Raw genomic sequence first — 18,182 nt, 5'->3', positions numbered from 1 at the left:
AAGGGGGCGGAGGGCCACAACCTTTGGCCCCCAACGAAATGTGTCAAAGATTTACCCAACAAAAGTGTGGCAGCAGTAAATTGAATATGCCACACGTTGGGCAACAGGAAAAGCGAAAGGATATCTTGGTCAAAGACAAGTGGAAAACAAACAACAGTGCCTCATTATACAGATACATGCATATATAAATACAGCATATACATACACTAGAAAAGATAAGTGGGTAGAATTAAAAGTAAATATTGTTATATATTTAATGTATTAGTTAAATATTTGATATATTTATGAATGGCGGCAAACATGTATCTAAAATCCCTGAAACTTCATTAGCTTTAAGAAAAAAACTCAATTGAAATCAAGAACATACAATCCCTTAAACAATATTATTGAATCTAATATTTTTTAAACAAGCAATACAAAGTTTTCTACACACATTTTAGGTTAAATATAAGTTTTTTTTCTTTGTGTATCAAATGAAATAGACACTATCGAACGCGTAAACATCAATTTGCGATTAAATATTATCGTAAGTGGCGACCAAACTGGGGGCCATTCGCTGAAACACAGATCCTTATTCAAGAAAAAGGGCAGAAAAAGGGGACGAATAAAGCAAGCATACTTATTTGGGTTACTCACGCATATACAAATGTTTTCCCTGTTGTTGTCTGCGCACAGATTGCCAAACAAGTTTGGGGGAAAGTGGAAGTGAAGGACTAGACGGCAATTTGGTAAACAAGTCGGCCATGACTATATTTAGGTGTCCGTCGCGTTACAATCATAAAACCCATGCTCCAGTAATAAAGTGGACACTGGCATTGCATAAATTAGGGCAAGACAAGGGGCCACAGTCAAAGCCAAAGCCAGATTTAGGCCAAGTCGCGTATGCTGCACAATACATATCTTTACGACCCGACTCCCTCGCTTTTCCCCACTGAATAACGACGTTCCAGGGGAAAAACAAACGTGAGCTGCCCTTGCAATCCACATGAATGACTCTTTCAGCCTGCAGGCGGATATTCGTGGCGCTTGGTATGCTGCGTAAGTCGCTTTTTTATGACCTTTGGCCGCACAAATATGTGCGTAAGATACGAGAGGATGCTCCCCCCTCGCGGAGTCCATACTGAAGTGTCGCCGGGTGTAAATCATATTTACAGTGGTACTGTAATTGAATTAGGTCGTCCCCCATTCGAGAAACCTCCAACTGCTTGGGAAGAACAGAGAGCATCAAGCCAAGAGGGAATTCAATTTTAGTTGAAAGAGCACTTACTTGACCTTTTATCACCAGCTACTCGGATCGAAGAGATATATGCTGGCCTTGAGTCTTATAATCTAGAGAGAGTCAGTTTACAGAGAAACTGGGAAATATAGTTAAGCTATGCTTAAATGCAGAATATTAGATCCTTAATTCCTTAACCCCAGGTATATTTTTCTAGACATTATAGAAATTAAATAGACTCGAGACATTATTTTATTCATGTGAATAATGCAATAATAATAAGATTGCCATTTTTTACGCGTACTGTATGAGTTGCTTAATGACAACTTTTACTTTGAGTTATTGCAGTTAAGGGGAAGGGAAGGTTAAAAAAAGTGGAAAGAACGGTCAGAACAAAGGTCGCCATAAATTTGTGTTAAACCCGAAAGTGGTTACACTGCGCCATACTAAAGTAAGGGTTTTTCCAAAATTTTCCACGTGTAAATATTGTTGTCGGGGATGGCCGGGGTAAGGGTTAGATCAACCCGATCTACTGCTGCCAGACTGGAGAACTGAACTTTCGCTGTTTTCCCCAATTTAACCATTTTCAGACCTCGCCCCCTGGCGTCAGACGCCTCAAAAGATGCTCCCTATCCCCCGTACTCACCACTGCCTTCGGTCCTGCGGAAAAGTGCGTAGGTGGCGCTAACCAGGCTGCCAAGACCGACGTAACACAACATTAACAGGTCCCATTAACATTTCACTAGCGCCATCTACTTAGGTAAAATTGGAAACTAATACGTAAGAAATTATTACGTAAGACACCAGTACGTAGAAATACATGTATGATGTATGTTCCTTTCATGTAAAATTCGTGTTCAATTGTCAATCAACATTAGTTTACTCGTGAAAATTGGGAAAAACGGGAAAAGCTAAATTTGAGGATCTGGCAGCACTCGGCTTTCCACGCGGGTAACACGAGCGAATTGAAAACTGCTATGTTGGAGCTGCTTTTCGCGGAAAACTAATCGCAATGATTTGCTTCATGCTTCCAAGCACAAGATCTTTACCACGCGGAAAATGCTGGAGAAGGAAACATTTCCTGCAGAATAGACGGCGGGCTTATTTTCTGGGCCCAGTTTTTAAATTGATTGTGATGGTGTCATGGACATTTCAAGGCTGCACAAAAGTTCAGTTTAAATAAATAAATGTAAACTGATTGTATTAGTTTTACTATGCAACAAGCATTGGATCCACAGAACAATTCCTATTCGATATTTTCTGCATTTCCAAGCAGAAGCCTTTTTGGATCATGGTTAATCGATGTTGCTCTGGTAAACTGCCATGTTCGTAATTGATATTTAATCGGCGGCAATTTGAGGCCCCATTTGGAAGCGAATCCATCATGACTGTCAAACTTTATGGTCCGTGGTCATTGGTACTTCCTACCGAACTCTGGCCGAAAACACGTAGCCGCAGTGTTGCCTTTTAGAACAAGGCGTCAGGTGGCACTTCCCGTTCGAGATCTGAGATCTGAAAAGATCTAAAAACGGTGCCGCCATCGATCGATCAATACAGATATCGTGGTGATCTTGTACGATATTTTTCGTGCATTAATTGCTTTTGAATTTTGGCCTGATCCGCGTAAACAGTTTGCAATGTAGCTCACGATCACATGTCTTTCGGCCCAAAATGGAAACGAGTGCAACAGAGTTTGCCACTTTGGCCGGTGTGAAATAAATTGAGTAATTAGGCGGTGTCAGAGTCGGGACTTCGCTACGAACCCAAAGAACTGGTTTATCCCAAGATCTGTTTGCTTGTTTACCTTTTTGTCTCTGGCCAATTATTTGCCCAGTTTTAGTGTTTGTTTTTATTGCATTTCGATTAGTTTCGAATGGGTTTTGGACATATTTGTCACAGCTAATTAAAAATACGCAGCGTGGAATTTGCTTAGACTCGTTTTGGGATTTTGGCCTGGCCTAAACGTGCACTAATTCAGTTAACAAGTTAATTTCCACCCCGTCGACATTGGCAACCCTTACAAGATTACAGCCATGGCAACGCCAATGGTTCACAACAAAGTTGCCGGCGGCCAAAACAAATGCTTACCACTTTGAGTTCACTTTGAAGTTGAGCTTTTTTACCATTCCGAAGGAGAAAAGCAAAGTAATCCATGTACGAATTGGGAACGGAGCAGATCAACTGCAACGGCAGAGTCATTGAATTGCCCAGCTTGGAGGTGGTGCGTCCAGGTGAAAGGATATACTCTAAACTTTTCTCAAATTTATTTCACTGTCTCTTCTCCTTCGATTAGCCCCCAAAATGCCCAGCGATGCCAACATTGATTGGCTGCTCCACATTTATTTTACTCGCCGCGAGTTCACGCGCTGCCGCCGTCTCATCGAACGTGAGCTGAATCGCCATCTGAATCCCGAGTACCTGTACTTTGTCCAGGTGAGCTGAGGTTAATGCCGGGTGTCCCTTCTAATTGATTGCCTTCGCCAGGGCCTAATTGACCGCGAAGAGGGCAATAACATCGAGGCGCTGCGGCACTTGCAAAAATCGGTGGAGCTCAACCCGAGGAATATCGAAACTTACAAGGAAATCGGCCGTACGCTGTAAGTAAAATACTGTTTTGGTCAACAATTTGGTCACAATCGATAGTTACTACAATTACACTGCTATAACTCCAACTTTCTCTCCGGGAAGTTTGTCTTTAATCGATAAATTTATTACTGGTGATTAATGGTCTTTAAAGGAATCCATAACTTCCTTTTTTGGGTTTGAGTTAAAAAGTTTACTTTTATGTTCATGTTTTTAATTAACTAATTAAATTTACATTGTTTGCCTTTATTTTGATCAATAAGTCATTTAAAATTCTTGATGCTTTTTTCACCTAATTTAATTACCTTTTTTACCAAACAAACGTTGTGATGTCTATAACAAACATAGCCATGTTTGATCCAGACAAGCAAAAACTTCAATTAATCACCACACACTTTATTAAATTAGTGTATTTCGTTTAACTAAAACTAGATTTAGTTTCCCCTGTTGTGTAGCTGACATCCATCTTAAAATGGAATATTTGATAATGCGATAAAGTGGCAATTAAAACTTTCAAGCATGAAAGGGAACATTATGAAAGCCGGAAAATCAGTTGGGGCTTAGTCAAAAACACGAGGGAACTAACAAAGTTTGTGTGGTTGAATTTTAATAGCAAAAGCGCTTCATTTTCAGCTATATGATGGGCCGCTTTAGTCAGGCCCTTGGAGTTTTCCGCGAGGCGGAGCAGCGCAGTGGTCGGCAGGACCACGAGATATATCACTATCTGGGCGAACTACTCTATCGAGCAGCCACAACCCAGGCCAAAAAGGACATGGCCAGCCAACAGCAGGAGGAAGCCCGCGGGTACTTCGAACTAGCAGTGCAATCCGGTCGGAAACTGGAGAGCTACGTCCGTTTGGCGGAATTGTATCGCAAGGACAAACAGTACCAGAAAGCCATCGATATATTGGAAACTTGCCTGCAGTTAGTAGCTAATGACATGGCCTGCCGAGCTATTGAAACATTCATTCATTTCATTTCAGCCTGACACCCGAGAACTCGGAGGTGCTGATTGAAATCAGCGTTTTGTACCTCAAAATCAATGAGACGCAAAAGGCACACGATCGTCTGGCGGAAGTCGTCAGCATCGAAAAGAAATGCTCGCCCAAAGGACTTTTGGCCTTCGGCGCCATTTTGCAGGTAAGATGATATGGATTTTCCCCAATCTCTCATATTTATTACACAATTTTTGTAAAGTCTCGCAACGATGTGGATGGCGCCCTCAGCAAATACAGCCAAATCGCAAACGCTGAGCCGGAAATTGCCGAGCTGTGGAACAACATTGGATTGTGCTTCTTCAAGAAGCAAAAGTTCATTGTGGTAACGGAATGCCCAGGTACATCATTCGGTTCGGATTTAAATGTTTCATAATTTCCAGGCCATTTCATCGCTGCGCAAATCCGTTTGGCTCTCGCCGCTTAATTACAATGCCCTGTACAACCTGAGTTTAATTTACATTGCCTGTGAGTACTCAGAAATTTAAAGACACCGTATACATTTACTTTAACTGTATGACGGCTGTATACACATACATATGTGGGGTAGCATTTTTTCTGTATTTTCTTTATAAAGCCTTGTGACAGAATTTGCAAGATGATTTTTAAAAAGGAAATGAAAAAATGATAAAAGTTTCCCTGTATCCTATAAAAATATCTTTGTCATATGCCCATAATCTCATATGCATGTATTGAAAAAGTAACCAAAACAAAATTCATTGTTTGCCTGTGAATATATGACATGATTTTTAGATGAACGACCTTTAGATGACCAATTGCAAGAAAACAATGACTTGGAATATTGCCAACATAAGACTTCATCAGTGTTTTGGTCAATTCAATTTCCTAACAAGAAAACTAGAAACTGGCCTAATGAAAACCAGAAAAAACACAGACAGTAGAGACACTAACTATGTGAAAAGGGTGAAATGTAAAGGCAAATATTAACTTGAGGCGGGTTAGGGGGAAAACTGTGAGATGGGTTTTAATACATTTCTTAAAATTCCCAAGAAAAGTCCTAGCCGCAGGCTATTTGGCGCTACTGTTCTCCAGCTTTGTTTGTTGCCATTTCTTCCGTTAAGAAGAGCATCTGTTGTTTTTGTTTACCCCAACTGCCGCAGCTGAACAATACGCCAGTGCCTTTCACACGCTGGCCGCAGCCATAAACCTGCGCAAGGATAATGCCGAGTGCTACATGCTCCTGGGCCGTAAGTTTGAACAATGCACTGAAAAAAATAAGTTAAGCCTACTTTAGACTTGGAAAATAAGCCATTATTATTTTCGATTGTTGATTGTACTACTAAATGTGCAGGGCATTCTAATTATTTGTCATAATTCAACTTTAATTAGAATTTTGGTTTTCTTTTTAACTATTTTTAAATTATAATTTCCTCTAATTTTCAAAATTAAATAGACAATAAAAATTATAGAGTCTATTTTAAAGTCATATAAGCATTTAAAATAGATCCATTTTTCTGTTATTATTTTATATAATTAAAATATAGTATATCTTATGTTTAATTATTATATATGTAAGTGTCAGTTATATTTTAAGCTTTAAAATTAGTCTTTTAAAATTTTAGTATTTTTATTTAAACATTTAAATTCAATTAATAATTACATTTATTTGTTTATTAGGGTATTTTATGATATCAAAGATAGTTTAAGTTCCCTATAAGGTTTTATTATTATCTGAAACATTTTACCAACTAAAGAGAAACTATATTTTTTTGAGTTTACCAAATTTTTTGGACTTGGCAGTGTGTTTGCGTAAGCTGGACGATGTGGAGAACGCGTTCGTGGCCCTCGAAAGGGCCAGTGCGATGGCCACTGGCCAACAGGGCGGCGGAGGAGGTCGCAATCCTTTGGTGGTGTTAAACTTTGCCCTCTTTTGCTACGAAACCGGACGCCTGGCTTTGGCCACCGAGCAGTACAACCGATTCATGAGCCAGGCCCAGGATCTGCTGCTGCCCACGGAAGTAAGTCGACCGAAATACCATCACTCCCAGTGGATATATGCGACGGGCACGTGAATAGAAATTCCTGCGCACAATTGGCCACAGCATCTAGCAAAATTAAAACGAAATCTCTTTGGGGGTAGAGTTTCCCCCCGAGTAAAGCATAGATTTTATCCCTCTCCATTTCCTGCAGTACAAATTCCAAGCCACCAAGCTGAAATCCCTGCTGCGAATCTCGAATCAGGGCAATGGCATCCTGCTCGACTCCGCGGACTTGGAGGATTCCGATGTGGGACAAAATCGAACCGGGGAACTGCTGCCGGATGAACTGCCACTGGAGGTGAATGCCGTAGTTAGTCAGAATTAAATGTTAATTAGCGTTAATTGAAAGCAATAAACATGTGTCTTTTATGTAACTCACATCAAACATTTATTTGAAAGTGTTCACATTTATTTAGAAATAGTTTAAGCAGCTTAAATAATACATATGATTAGGTTTACAAAAGAGCCAATGTAAAATGCATTGACGTTTAACTCCAGAATCCAGTAATCGAAGTATTACCAAAATAGCATTTAATAATACCAGCCAAGAGGAAAAAACAACTAGGGGCTCGTAGAGTTTTTCTTTCCTCTTAGCTTAGCTATATTAATGGTTTGGCCTTAGTGAAAAGTAAATGTCTCGTATTTGTACAGCTTGTACTGCCTTAGCCTAGCAAAAACTTACACACTAATATGAAATTGAAACACCAACTGGCTAACGTAATTAAGTTGGAAATGAAATGGCACTTTCAAAACAGCCAAATCACAAGCAGAATCAATTTTTGAACCGATCAATGCACCAATCAATCTAAAGACAAATCTTCTTGGACAACGAAAGTAAATTAATAGTGCATCGATCAGTGTGTAGATTAATCCCGCACTCACAGTTTCTTTTTTCGTTACTCGAGTAAACGAAACTTTTATAAAGTTTATAATTTAGAAATTCAAATGGAGCCAGCCCGGGACATCTTGGATGTCCTTCACCTAATCCCCGTAAATCTGTTTCCTCAAAATGATCCTTCCTTTTGATCCTACTCATAATCACATCTCGGAGACTCTCTTCCCAGACCAAACTTAAACACAAGTCGTGGTAACTCGTGTTAGCCTGGTCATCTCGGTGCTGCCAAAGTGCCGCTTCATGAAGAGCGATCTGAAGGTGGACCGGAACTGCTTCGACATCAGTCCGTAGAGCACGAATCCTACGGCGGCATTGATCAGGGCCAGGAGGTCCATCAGTTCGCCAAAGGGCGGATAGCAGTGGGCGAAGAAGCACTTCTCCATCACTCCGGACAGCAGACCCAGTAATCCCTGCGGGAATTCGGTGATCAGGAACAGAACCAGTACTGCCACCAACAAAAGGGTAGTCCGATCATTGCGACGATCGCAGCGAGGAGGCCTGAAACGAGGGAAATGGAAACAATCATCAAAATAAGGGACTCTTCAATAAATAATCATTGAAAACTATAAATATTCCTATGGGGTTTCCTATTATACTCTTTACGTTACTTTTTCCAATTCGAATCTTTTTTAAATATTACAAATGTAAAATTAATTGTACCTGCAATAAAATACAGTTATGTAATAAAATATGTTTGCTTTATTTCTGTTCTTGCTGAGTAAATGCAAATAAATCTGCTATTATTCCTTGGTGAAATATTATTTTTCTTATGAATGCGTGACATACAAAAATGTAAATAAGCCAACTGGTTGAATCTTAGATATTTTAAGTCATTCCCCTCTCAAATCAAGTACAATGTAATTCCCTTGAAAAATTTTGTATAAATACTGAGAAATATAAATCACATTGAAAAAGTCCTTGGACATTTAAAGACAACGTAAAAAAAATTCCCCCTCATACCATTTACAAATACCCAGAAATCTAAATCAGGGCCAAGGAGTCCATAAACTGTGAAGCTTTGAGCATGTCAAAGACAAACTACAGGACTGACATTATTGACTGGTCAAGTGGAAACTGGTGAAGAGAAATCTGGTAAACTGGAATGTGTGTTTGGGGAAATAAAAATGCTTATGCCGAAAATAACATGAGCCCAACAGGATCTCAAATAAGCTTCGCAATTTGCAACTCATAACAGCAGATGTTCAAACATCAACCAAAAAGGAAATAAAAGCAATTGACAAAAATACTTCACTACAAAATGCAAGGGAACGAGCACTTTAAATCCACACGTAAATACATTTTAACGATTTTTTCAGACCCTTAATTGGAAATTCAAAAATGATGACTCAAAAACAATATTTTTTTTATTTACAAACTGTAAGCTTAAAGTTATAAACTAAAGTTATAGCGCGGGTTAGCGGTTCCTATGGCTTTTGGCCGACTTCTTTATGTTGTGCATAGTAATAGGATTTATATTAGTTTAATTAGGGTCTAACTTCAGGTTCTGTCTATTTTACAATGTTGAGTTAAAAGTTTGATTGTATTTCGTTTAATTCATTATCATTTGATTAATCTATAACTAATACTATATGATTTAATGTTTATAATTGCGACACACTAGTACTCACTTCTTGGACTTGGCTTCGTTCAGGTTGAGCTGGATGGCATACTTGGCAGGATTATTGTAATCCCTTAGTTTTAGACGACGTCTCGAGGCCTCGCACAAAACATGCATGAGTACTGCACTGATCACGATCAAAATGCCGCATGGCAGAAGTTTGATTAGCACGGAATGTATCCAGAAATTGAACCTAAAAAACAAAGTACACAAAAAAGAAATATCAGTCAAGATGAACAAAGGACTATCTAGAAGTGTGTGATGTAAGTATTATAAATACTTAGTATTTTTGGTATTGTCAGTACTTTTAGTATTATTATTACTTAGAATATTTCATCATTTAAACCGGGGATCTCAGCTTATACAATATGGATAATCCTTTGAGTTCGGCTCACATCATCTAAAACCCACCTGTAGAGCACCGAGTCCTTGTCGAAGTAGACGTGGTACATGGCCTCCTCATTGGCCTTGTCCACGTCGTAGGTCTCGCGCACCTTGAACACGAAGTACGTGGGCAGGCAGAGGATCGGGGACAGGATGAAGGGCAGGAGGATCGCCTCCCGGGAATGTGCGAGCAGGAAGTTGGCACAGCCCCCGTTCGGATGTCTGTGGAATAGAGACGGTAACATTTGGCTATAAACAAAAGACGGGGAAGAGAAGAGAAGCCACATTGCCACATTGATGTGTTAGTCAGATTAGCCGGATGTCTGTTCGAATTGCGGATGTGGATTAGCATGATTGGTATGAATCGGTGCCCAACTCTACATGGATGACGGGGAATCTGAATCCCAGGGAATATAGCATGCATATAGCATGCAAAGCAGGCTGAAAAATCCCCTCACCTGATGGCCACATATCGCCACACCGCCAGTGTAACAGTCAATCCAATGGAAATCGTATGCAGGATCTGCGTGAAGTGCATGTGGACCAGCAGACAAACCGCCCAGGTGTAGCTCAGATCTTTTTCACCTGTTCAGATGAAATTAATTACATAATTGGTCAGGAAAGTTTACAAGTTTAGCTCTTTTTTAAAAATCAAGCTAAAAAAACACTCTTAAATAACACTTGTTTGCTCACAATAATTTTAATTAACTTTTTTAAGTGTCTCTGGCTTTAGTTTTAAATGAAATATTTCAGGCTTATGAACAAATATTTATAATAGATGAACTAAGCTGTTAAAATGGCATTGTTTGCCAGAGAAAAATAAAAAAAAAACACAGCTCTAATGATAATTAAATTATTTTTCGCTTACCTGGACCCATATAAATATACTGATACGATGTGTAGGGTATATATTCCAGCATCACGAACATATCGGCCACCGCCAACCACTTGAGGATATTATTTATGGGCGTCTTGGCCATTTCCTTTCTCGTGAGGACCATTATGTTCAAGATGTTTGCTATTGTCCCGAATATGCAAATCTATGTGATTCAAGCAAATAACGAAAAGCAACACAAAATCTGTTATTTATAAAACCGAAAGTTTGAGCGTTCACACACTTCCAATTGAATGGACTTCCCCATTTTTCCCCTTCGATGCCAAAACGTTTGAATGTTTTATTCATTCAGCTCGGCTAGCAACTGACTTGGTCCGTTCTTTTTACATTTTTCCCCCAACATTTTCAATTTCCCTGTCATCTGCCAAATGGAACTGTTGCCAACTGTTGTTGTCGAACTTTGGGTTACTAAGTTCTGCCTCTTTGTAGAGCTCAACTATGTCTTTTTTTCCTTCTATGCTAATGAAATTAAATTCCGTAAGCAGAAAATAAAATTATTTAGAGAGCAACTGATTTACAAAATGAATCCTTTTACGAGAAAAGGCTACCCGTTCATTAGCCTTTATCCCGTCTGAAAAGACAAAAAAAAACCTAATGTCTGGAAATTAAAGTCTGAAGGAAATCAAATTAACGCCTCAACCACAACCACATCAAATGTAATTTGTATCCCTTCAAAAAAATCGTTTAAAAGCAAGGAAAGAGAAAAACAAAAGATCCTGATTTAAGGCCCTTAATTTGATTTGAAATGTTGATGGTTAAACTGAGCGCACAGAGTAGCTTTAATTCAGAAAAAGGACCAAATTCCCAGGAGTTGGGTAAGAGTTCAAAGGTGAAGCAGTCCCTTGAATTTATCAGAGAACCTTTCTCGGCTGCATTCATGAAACGCCTTTGCCTTTGCCTTTCCCTTCTTATCATTAGTCAAAACTTTCCTTTGCTTTTCCCCCATATGAAATTTCTGGGGGATAGTTAGATTGAACTTACCATCAGGGAAACGTATCCATGAATGCTGTTGTAGGCTCGCAGCCAGTTGTAGATTTCCCCCTGACAGTATCCCTGGCATTCGTCCACCTGTGAGGATGCGTTCTTCATCTGGAACTCATGCCAGTACTTCAAAAAGTTATCTATATCGTTGCTGGTCAATTTGTAGCCCTTTAAAACTGTGTCGTTGAAGGGTTTGCGGGGCTCCAAATGGGTCTGGCCCACGTTACCGATGTCCTGCATCATTGCAGCCAGATAATTGATTTTCATTCGTGATAAATAAACTGCTAATCAGAGGCTGAAACAAAAGGAAAAGGGAAAGGTTGTATTAGACAGAGAAAAAATCTAATAAGGAAATCGTTAACTTGTCAGAATTTCTTTTGAAATTTCCTTACTGTTGGAGAATTCAAATTTTGTTTTCAAATGATTTTTTATGTCTTGTTTAAAAAGTTATACTTTTACTTAATGGAAAAAAACTTTGTTTACATTTTATACCTTCCTTATTTTCTGATTTTTCGCTATGTGCATGCTTTTAATTAGTTAGCCTACAACTAAAGGGATTCTCCCCGTGAACCAAACACATGCTGAGTAAATATAATACATTTTTGTGGCTTACCAGACTCCCTGCCAACAAAGTTTAGTTTATTAAAACGGATAGGTATTCTGTGACCTTATTTGTGAAACTATTGCCTGAGTGATGACATTGTCATGCTGCCTGATTGACATTAAAATTTGCATCCCTCGACGACATGTAAACAATATGGACTATTGAAAAACTCTGATTTTCAAACATAAACCTTGGCAGCCAGTTTTCTATGCCATTGCACAATTATGGATATGCGGTGGCGACATTCCGAGCGAGTGCCACCGCAACTGTGCAGCATAATTAACAAAAAGTAATGCAACTTTTGAGTGGCCAAAGTGGAGCTGAGCACACCTGTCCAACTGTTCAACTGTCTACCTGCGATTCGAAAATGCCTGGGCGTTGTAGGCAATTAATTGGCAACGCACTTAGAGAGAAATCTAATTCGCTGTAAATGCAGGTCCAGATATACACAGAGATATATATCGGATATTTGTGGGTAATAAGTTTATTGCACATTCTCCAGTCCAACCTATGCTTTTATATTTTATTTTATTCTTATTTATACTGATTGGTTCTGCTTTTTAATGCTCCAGGTTTAGAAATATACTAAACAATTGTTGTAAATTGTGTTTTTTATTACATTTCTTTATTGATTGGTTTAATTTTTAAATTCTCTAATATAAATGTTATATTTATTTTTTATTGTGCAAGAGCTATGTCCACACAGCCGACGGTTGGCATATGACACTGCTACCCAGATCACTCAGTTGGCCGAATCAAAGTCGATGTGTCCACATGTCGTCAAAGGTGTTGCATTTGGCTAATGGCCCCGACGAATCTGAATACAAATCAGAATCCTGTTCGCAGCTCATTTCGCAACTCCACCTCTTTGCCACACGATTGCAGTGCCACATGTGGTACGCATATTTTTGAATTACTAGCCCGGTTAAATGTTGTTTTACTGATCAGCAACTTGACTGCCAGTCGAACCAATTTCTGTCAGCTTTTTTGATTTTGATCGATTGGCCTTTCGATTACGTCAAACGCATACATCTGTTGAGGGCAATTATTCGTTATGGCCTCCGAACATTCAATCAAAATGAAATCGGTACGCAAAAAACCATTTGATTTCAGTGGGTATAAAATCTCCTTGCCACATGTAATGAAAGGGACTTTTTTGCGGAAATTTCGTTAAAAGAGGATATGACATTTATTAATATCCGCTTAATTCGTTTACCGCTATGTGCAGTAATTATACGAAGGTTAAATACTGTGTTATTTAAGCTTTGTGGACTATTTATGGACTTGCTCTAATAATATAGTATTTTTTACTAAAATTGTTATTTTAATTATACTATGTATTCACTTAATGAGCGAATAATCATCTAGCATTTATTTAAGATTTTTTGAATCAACTAATATATTTAAATATATACTTAATCAGCATGTAAAGAAACACTAGCTTTATTAGCGATGAATTTTCAGACCCCTCAGCCCATATAGCTTATCTGTTACCATAAGTTGTTTTGTATTCACAATTACGTGACCTTGAGAAATGTGTCTAAACAGGTGGCGCACCCACAAGAATCCAACCCAACCACCCACCAGAAAAGAAAATGGCGCCACCAACTGACATCTGCAGATAAACCGCGATGGCGCCCCAGGCTTTTCCTTTTGCTGATGCTGTTTCTCTTTTTCTGCCATCCGCCAGGCCGTTAATTAACGTTCCGCTTGTCAAATGTGTGTACACAGAGAAAAATCAAAAAGGTTTCATTTAAAATTAATACAAAAATACAAAAAAAAATAAAAAACAATATAGAAATTCTTGAATATATAAACCTATATTTTTTATAAATTATGACAGTGTCTTTTCCCTCAGTGTACATACATTTCTATGCCTGTGTTTCCTTATTTTTTATTAGCACATTTCACGGTGGTAAAATGGATAGAGGACGCAGGACTCTTATCAAATACAGCTCAGGCCGTATAGAATCCCGCTGGGCCAATTGACTCAACGGTCCCACAGCTTTTCACTTCCAGGCATTTGTGGCCCATAACAGGGCTCAATTATTAAGGCCATTAAATAGCTGCAACTACCACATAAACGCTCCAAGCAACAGGGACTTTATCGGAATCCCCTATACTCCACCTTTAAGTGCTATTTTCAATTAGCCAAGGTAAACACAGTAGCAACCATTTGTTGCTGTCGCCGTTAATTAAATTCGCAATGATATACAAATTGTTCAAAATATAATGGTTCAACTCATAATAGAATTCAGACTCATTGAAAATTTATTACACTCATTTGTCATTGTCTTTGTGGAACAGCTGCATGGAAAACCTTGTTGCAATATTTTCCATAGATTATAGACAGGATAAATGCCAGCTTGTTTGTTTATGCTGCAGCCCATTTTACCAATAGAAAACCAAAATGAATTTAAACATTAATTCTGGGCTTTATTTTACATGCAGAGCTTATGATTGAATAATAAATTACCTCAGTTTGTACTTTGCATTGGGTTAAAAATTGCAATTTAATGCTCAGCGATTGTATTGAATTCAAAAAATGTAATCCGAGTTAAACTGCAATAATTATTACAAGGGAAAATATCGGAATTAATTATTTATTTAAATCGTTTTGCAAGTTAGTTTACATTTTATAGATATTTTTTACACTGTTTGAAATGTGCTAATGAAAATTGCCACAACTATAATTGTTGGCAAAAAGCCATTTCCACAATGGTTCACAAGTGGCCAGCCAAATAAAATGATGGTTATTTATGGTTTTGGCATTTAGTAATTGGAATTATTGAGATGATCTTTCGGAGCACCGCAGCTGCCGATAAATTATGGTGGCAATCGACACTCAAAGTGAGTACTCCAAATAATTTGCTGAATTAGAAACCAATTTATGTGGACTGACTGTGGCGTTCTGCCAGATACTTAGATACTTAGATACTCAGATACACTCAGCCCCACTCGCACACAAGTATCCATTTCTTGAGTCACTCGGCTTGTTTTTTCAATTTTGGCTTGATGTGGGCATATTTTTCTCGATGAGTATCTTGTGCGATTTTTAGCTTATTTTTGGGCCTAAATAGTTTTTGCCTAATGAGTGCGTTTGACTTAGTTTTGAGTGAGTTTCTAACAATCCACGCACCGCTCGACGAATCGTATAAATGCAGTGGTTCTGACTGCCAGCGTCGTTAGTTGAATTAAAGCCAGTGCGCGAACAGTTTCAAGACGCTTCAACCATAAATCATACATAGACAAACAAAATGAAATTCACTGTAAGCTAGAATGGCATAGTTGAGTAAATACTTTTCGAAAACGTCTAATATTCCTGCATTTCTTTCCTGCTCTCTTGCTCATTAAACGCTAATGGAAAATTCCTGGAAAAACACCAAAGCTACTTCTGCTTGTGGCCAGCCTCGCCTGTATCCTGGCCGCACCTGCTCCCGCCGCCGAGGAGCAGCAAGAGTCCTCGGTGAAGGCCAAACGGGGCTTGTCCTTGGGACTGGGCTACCACCACGCCCCCCTGGTCACCCATTCGCACTACATCTCCGCCCCCACGGTGGTGCACCATGCCCCGATTATCTCGCATGCACCGCTCATCTCGCATGCACCGCTCATCGCCCACGCCCCCCTGATCGCCCACCACCCGGTGTCCTCGCTGTCGTACCACCTGCCCAGCTACCACTCCATCCACCACTTCTAAACAAGTCCGCGGAGCAGCAGCAGCACCATCAGCAAAACACCTTATTCCGCGGCAACAATCCCACAACTTCAAATTTGCATCGGACTTCCTCCCCCAAATTCGCTCTGTTGGCTTTGTAAATAAACATTGAGGTCGAGCCAGTGTGGTTGCCTTTAAGTTTGCCTTTAAGTCTTTGGGGCAGAGACTAACTTAGTATCCTTGACATACACGGAGGAGAAATTCGTGTTATAAAGCAAAAGAAAAACAAAAGATTTCTTAATCTTAAACACACTTTTCCCAATCAACTCACGCAAAAGAAATAGGAAAAATCACAACTATTTGATAAATAGAAAAAACCTTAGTAAGAATAGTTGCAAAATATCTAAGCCACTAAAAGATCTGAAAACTATATAAGCATTTTTAAAAATGAAATTGCTCTTTACTTATATTTAATCTTTAACCAGTTTCAAAATAAACTTAAAATCGAATCTATTATATTGTTTTCAAAAACAAAAAATTGTTCAAAAATTGAAAATTATATTTTATATATCATATAAAATAATGTGTTCTTAAAAAACATTTATTGAACATCTCGTAATACATACCACGCCGCCTTAAAACTCACTTCTAATCCATTTTGAAAGAATAACCATGTAATACCATACAACCTTTTTCTTATTGTCAAATATCTTACACACTTTAGATGGCTACTTCCTTTTGTTTTCCCTGTATGTAAGCTGCAATTCTGTTTGACTGGGGGGAATGGCAAATATAATCCCTGCAGTTAAACACTCGTAATTGGGGTCCGCATGCGACATTATAAACATTAGCCTGCACAATGATGGCCATGATTGTGGGGCAATGCAATGCGACGCCCCTAACAAAGCATTAAATGCTCTCATTTCGTAAAACCCAGCTTTGGCGACCACTTTAGGGGACTTCAATGGAAACCATTTTGGTCTACAAAGCTGCGCCACATGTAATGATGCACTTGTAGCCAACGGACAATTTATATTAATATTTTATGAAGCTTAGTTCATTTGCACTCTCTGTGGTTTTATGGGGATGGATGCCCCAAGCTGCCATTCAATGAGCATCGTAAATTAACTTCAGCAGCTTGTAAAGTTCATGTTGCGAATGGCAAGTGGACTCAGCAGCAGAACAAACTAATAAAGTCAAAATTATGAAATTTCTCAAAGAACTCAAGGAATTGGATGGTTTCTAGGTTATAATTAACACTGGATTTTGAATGCTGTCGCTTGCCTTCTTGACAAATTTATTCTAAATTAATTGTGTTTAACTTCCTTTTCAATTCGTTATAAAATTTCCAATAGATTGGCATTCACAGCTAAATAAATTAATTTTAGTCGATTTTTTGCAAAAAAAACTTGAACTTATCAAAAATGCCAAAATCCGGATATCCGGAAAAACCCACTTTTATTTCGGTTTTTCGATCAAAACAATAGGAAATAATGGTCTGATATTGGAATGTCATACCTCGTTGAATTCGTTATAAAATTTCCAATCGGATGGCATTCACAGCTAAAAAATTTCAAATCAGTCGATTTTTGGCAAATATGGATGATGTAACCCCTTATCAAAAATGCCAAAATCCGGAGATCCCGAAAAACCCACTTTTATTTCGGTTTTTAGATCAAAACCCTGGGAAATAATAGTCTGATGTTGGAATGTCATACCTCGTTGAATTCGTTATAAAATTTCCAATCGGATGGCATTTACAGCTAAAAAATTTCAAATCAGTCGATTTTTGACAAATATTCATGATGTAACCCCTTATAAAAAATGTGAAAATCCGGATTTCCGGAAAAACCCACTTTTATTTCGGTTTTTTGATCAAAACCCTGGGAAATAATGGTCTGATGGTGGAATGTCATACCTCGTTGAATTCGTCATAAAATTTCCAATCGGATGGCATTCACAGCTAAAAAATTTCAAATCAGTTGATTTTTAGCAAATATTCATGATGTAACCCCTTATCAAAAATGCCAAAATCCGGAGATCCCGAAAAACCCACTTTTATTTCGGTTTTTAGATCAAAACCCTGGGAAATAATAGTCTGATGTTGGAATGTCATACCTCGTTGAATTCGTTATAAAATTTCCAATCGGATGGCATTTACAGCTAAAAAATTTCAAATCAGTCGATTTTTGACAAATATTCATGATGTAACCCCTTATGAAAAATGCAAAAATCCGGAGATCCCGAAAAACCCACTTTTATTTCGGTTTTTAGATCAAAACCCTGGGAAATAATATTCAGATGTTGGAATGTCATACCTCTATGAATTCGTTATGAAATTTCCAGTCGAGTGGCA

General features: G+C 38.5%; 3 protein-coding genes across 4 annotated transcripts in view; 2 read left to right on the top strand and 1 right to left on the bottom strand.

Annotated features, from left to right (window-relative positions):
• Positions 1 to 3,365: 3,365 nt before the first annotated feature.
• LOC108053641 (Bardet-Biedl syndrome 4 protein homolog) lies at positions 3,366 to 7,224 on the top strand. The gene is made up of 10 exons (XM_017136353.1): positions 3,366 to 3,447; positions 3,510 to 3,649; positions 3,701 to 3,813; positions 4,433 to 4,723; positions 4,783 to 4,939; positions 4,997 to 5,119; positions 5,178 to 5,262; positions 5,916 to 6,002; positions 6,556 to 6,773; positions 6,946 to 7,224. Exons 1-10 carry the CDS (start codon positions 3,369 to 3,371, stop codon positions 7,117 to 7,119), a joined length of 1,467 nt encoding a protein of 488 aa, XP_016991842.1. The 5' UTR covers positions 3,366 to 3,368; the 3' UTR covers positions 7,120 to 7,224.
• A 15-nt stretch (positions 7,225 to 7,239) lies between these two features.
• LOC108053642 (G-protein coupled receptor dmsr-1) overlaps positions 7,240 to 18,182 on the bottom strand; it is a 42,707-nt gene continuing 31,764 nt past the window's right edge. For both annotated transcript variants that reach the window (XM_017136354.2, XM_017136355.2), the window contains exons 3-8: positions 11,568 to 11,862; positions 10,560 to 10,731; positions 10,150 to 10,276; positions 9,719 to 9,913; positions 9,318 to 9,500; positions 7,240 to 8,187 (exon numbers count right to left, since the gene is read on the bottom strand). In XM_017136354.2, coding sequence (XP_016991843.1) covers positions 7,866 to 8,187; positions 9,318 to 9,500; positions 9,719 to 9,913; positions 10,150 to 10,276; positions 10,560 to 10,731; positions 11,568 to 11,834 — 1,266 coding nt within the window. In that variant the 5' untranslated portion in view covers positions 11,835 to 11,862 and the 3' untranslated portion in view covers positions 7,240 to 7,865. The remainder of the gene's footprint in view (positions 8,188 to 9,317; positions 9,501 to 9,718; positions 9,914 to 10,149; positions 10,277 to 10,559; positions 10,732 to 11,567; positions 11,863 to 18,182) is intronic.
• Positions 15,334 to 15,868, top strand: LOC108053644. The gene is made up of 2 exons (XM_017136356.1): positions 15,334 to 15,440; positions 15,560 to 15,868. Exons 1-2 carry the CDS (start codon positions 15,429 to 15,431, stop codon positions 15,866 to 15,868), a joined length of 321 nt encoding a protein of 106 aa, XP_016991845.1. The 5' UTR covers positions 15,334 to 15,428.

The sequence above is a fragment of the Drosophila rhopaloa genome, unplaced genomic scaffold (genome assembly GCF_018152115.1).
Source record: "Drosophila rhopaloa isolate 14029-0021.01 unplaced genomic scaffold, ASM1815211v1 contig_115, whole genome shotgun sequence".
Taxonomy (NCBI): Eukaryota; Metazoa; Arthropoda; class Insecta; order Diptera; family Drosophilidae; genus Drosophila; species Drosophila rhopaloa.
This window is presented reverse-complemented; position numbering and strand designations above follow the sequence as displayed.

Excerpts from the sequence above, each read along its gene's own strand:
- LOC108053641 (XM_017136353.1), top strand. The coding sequence starts at position 3,369 with ATGTACGAATTGGGAACGGAGCAGATCAACTGCAACGGCAGAGTCATT. Across the intron at positions 3,448-3,509 it reads CTTGGAGGTGGTGCGTCCAG|CCCCCAAAATGCCCAGCGAT; the intron begins GTGAAAGGATAT and ends TCCTTCGATTAG. Across the intron at positions 4,940-4,996 it reads CCTTCGGCGCCATTTTGCAG|TCTCGCAACGATGTGGATGG; the intron begins GTAAGATGATAT and ends ATTTTTGTAAAG.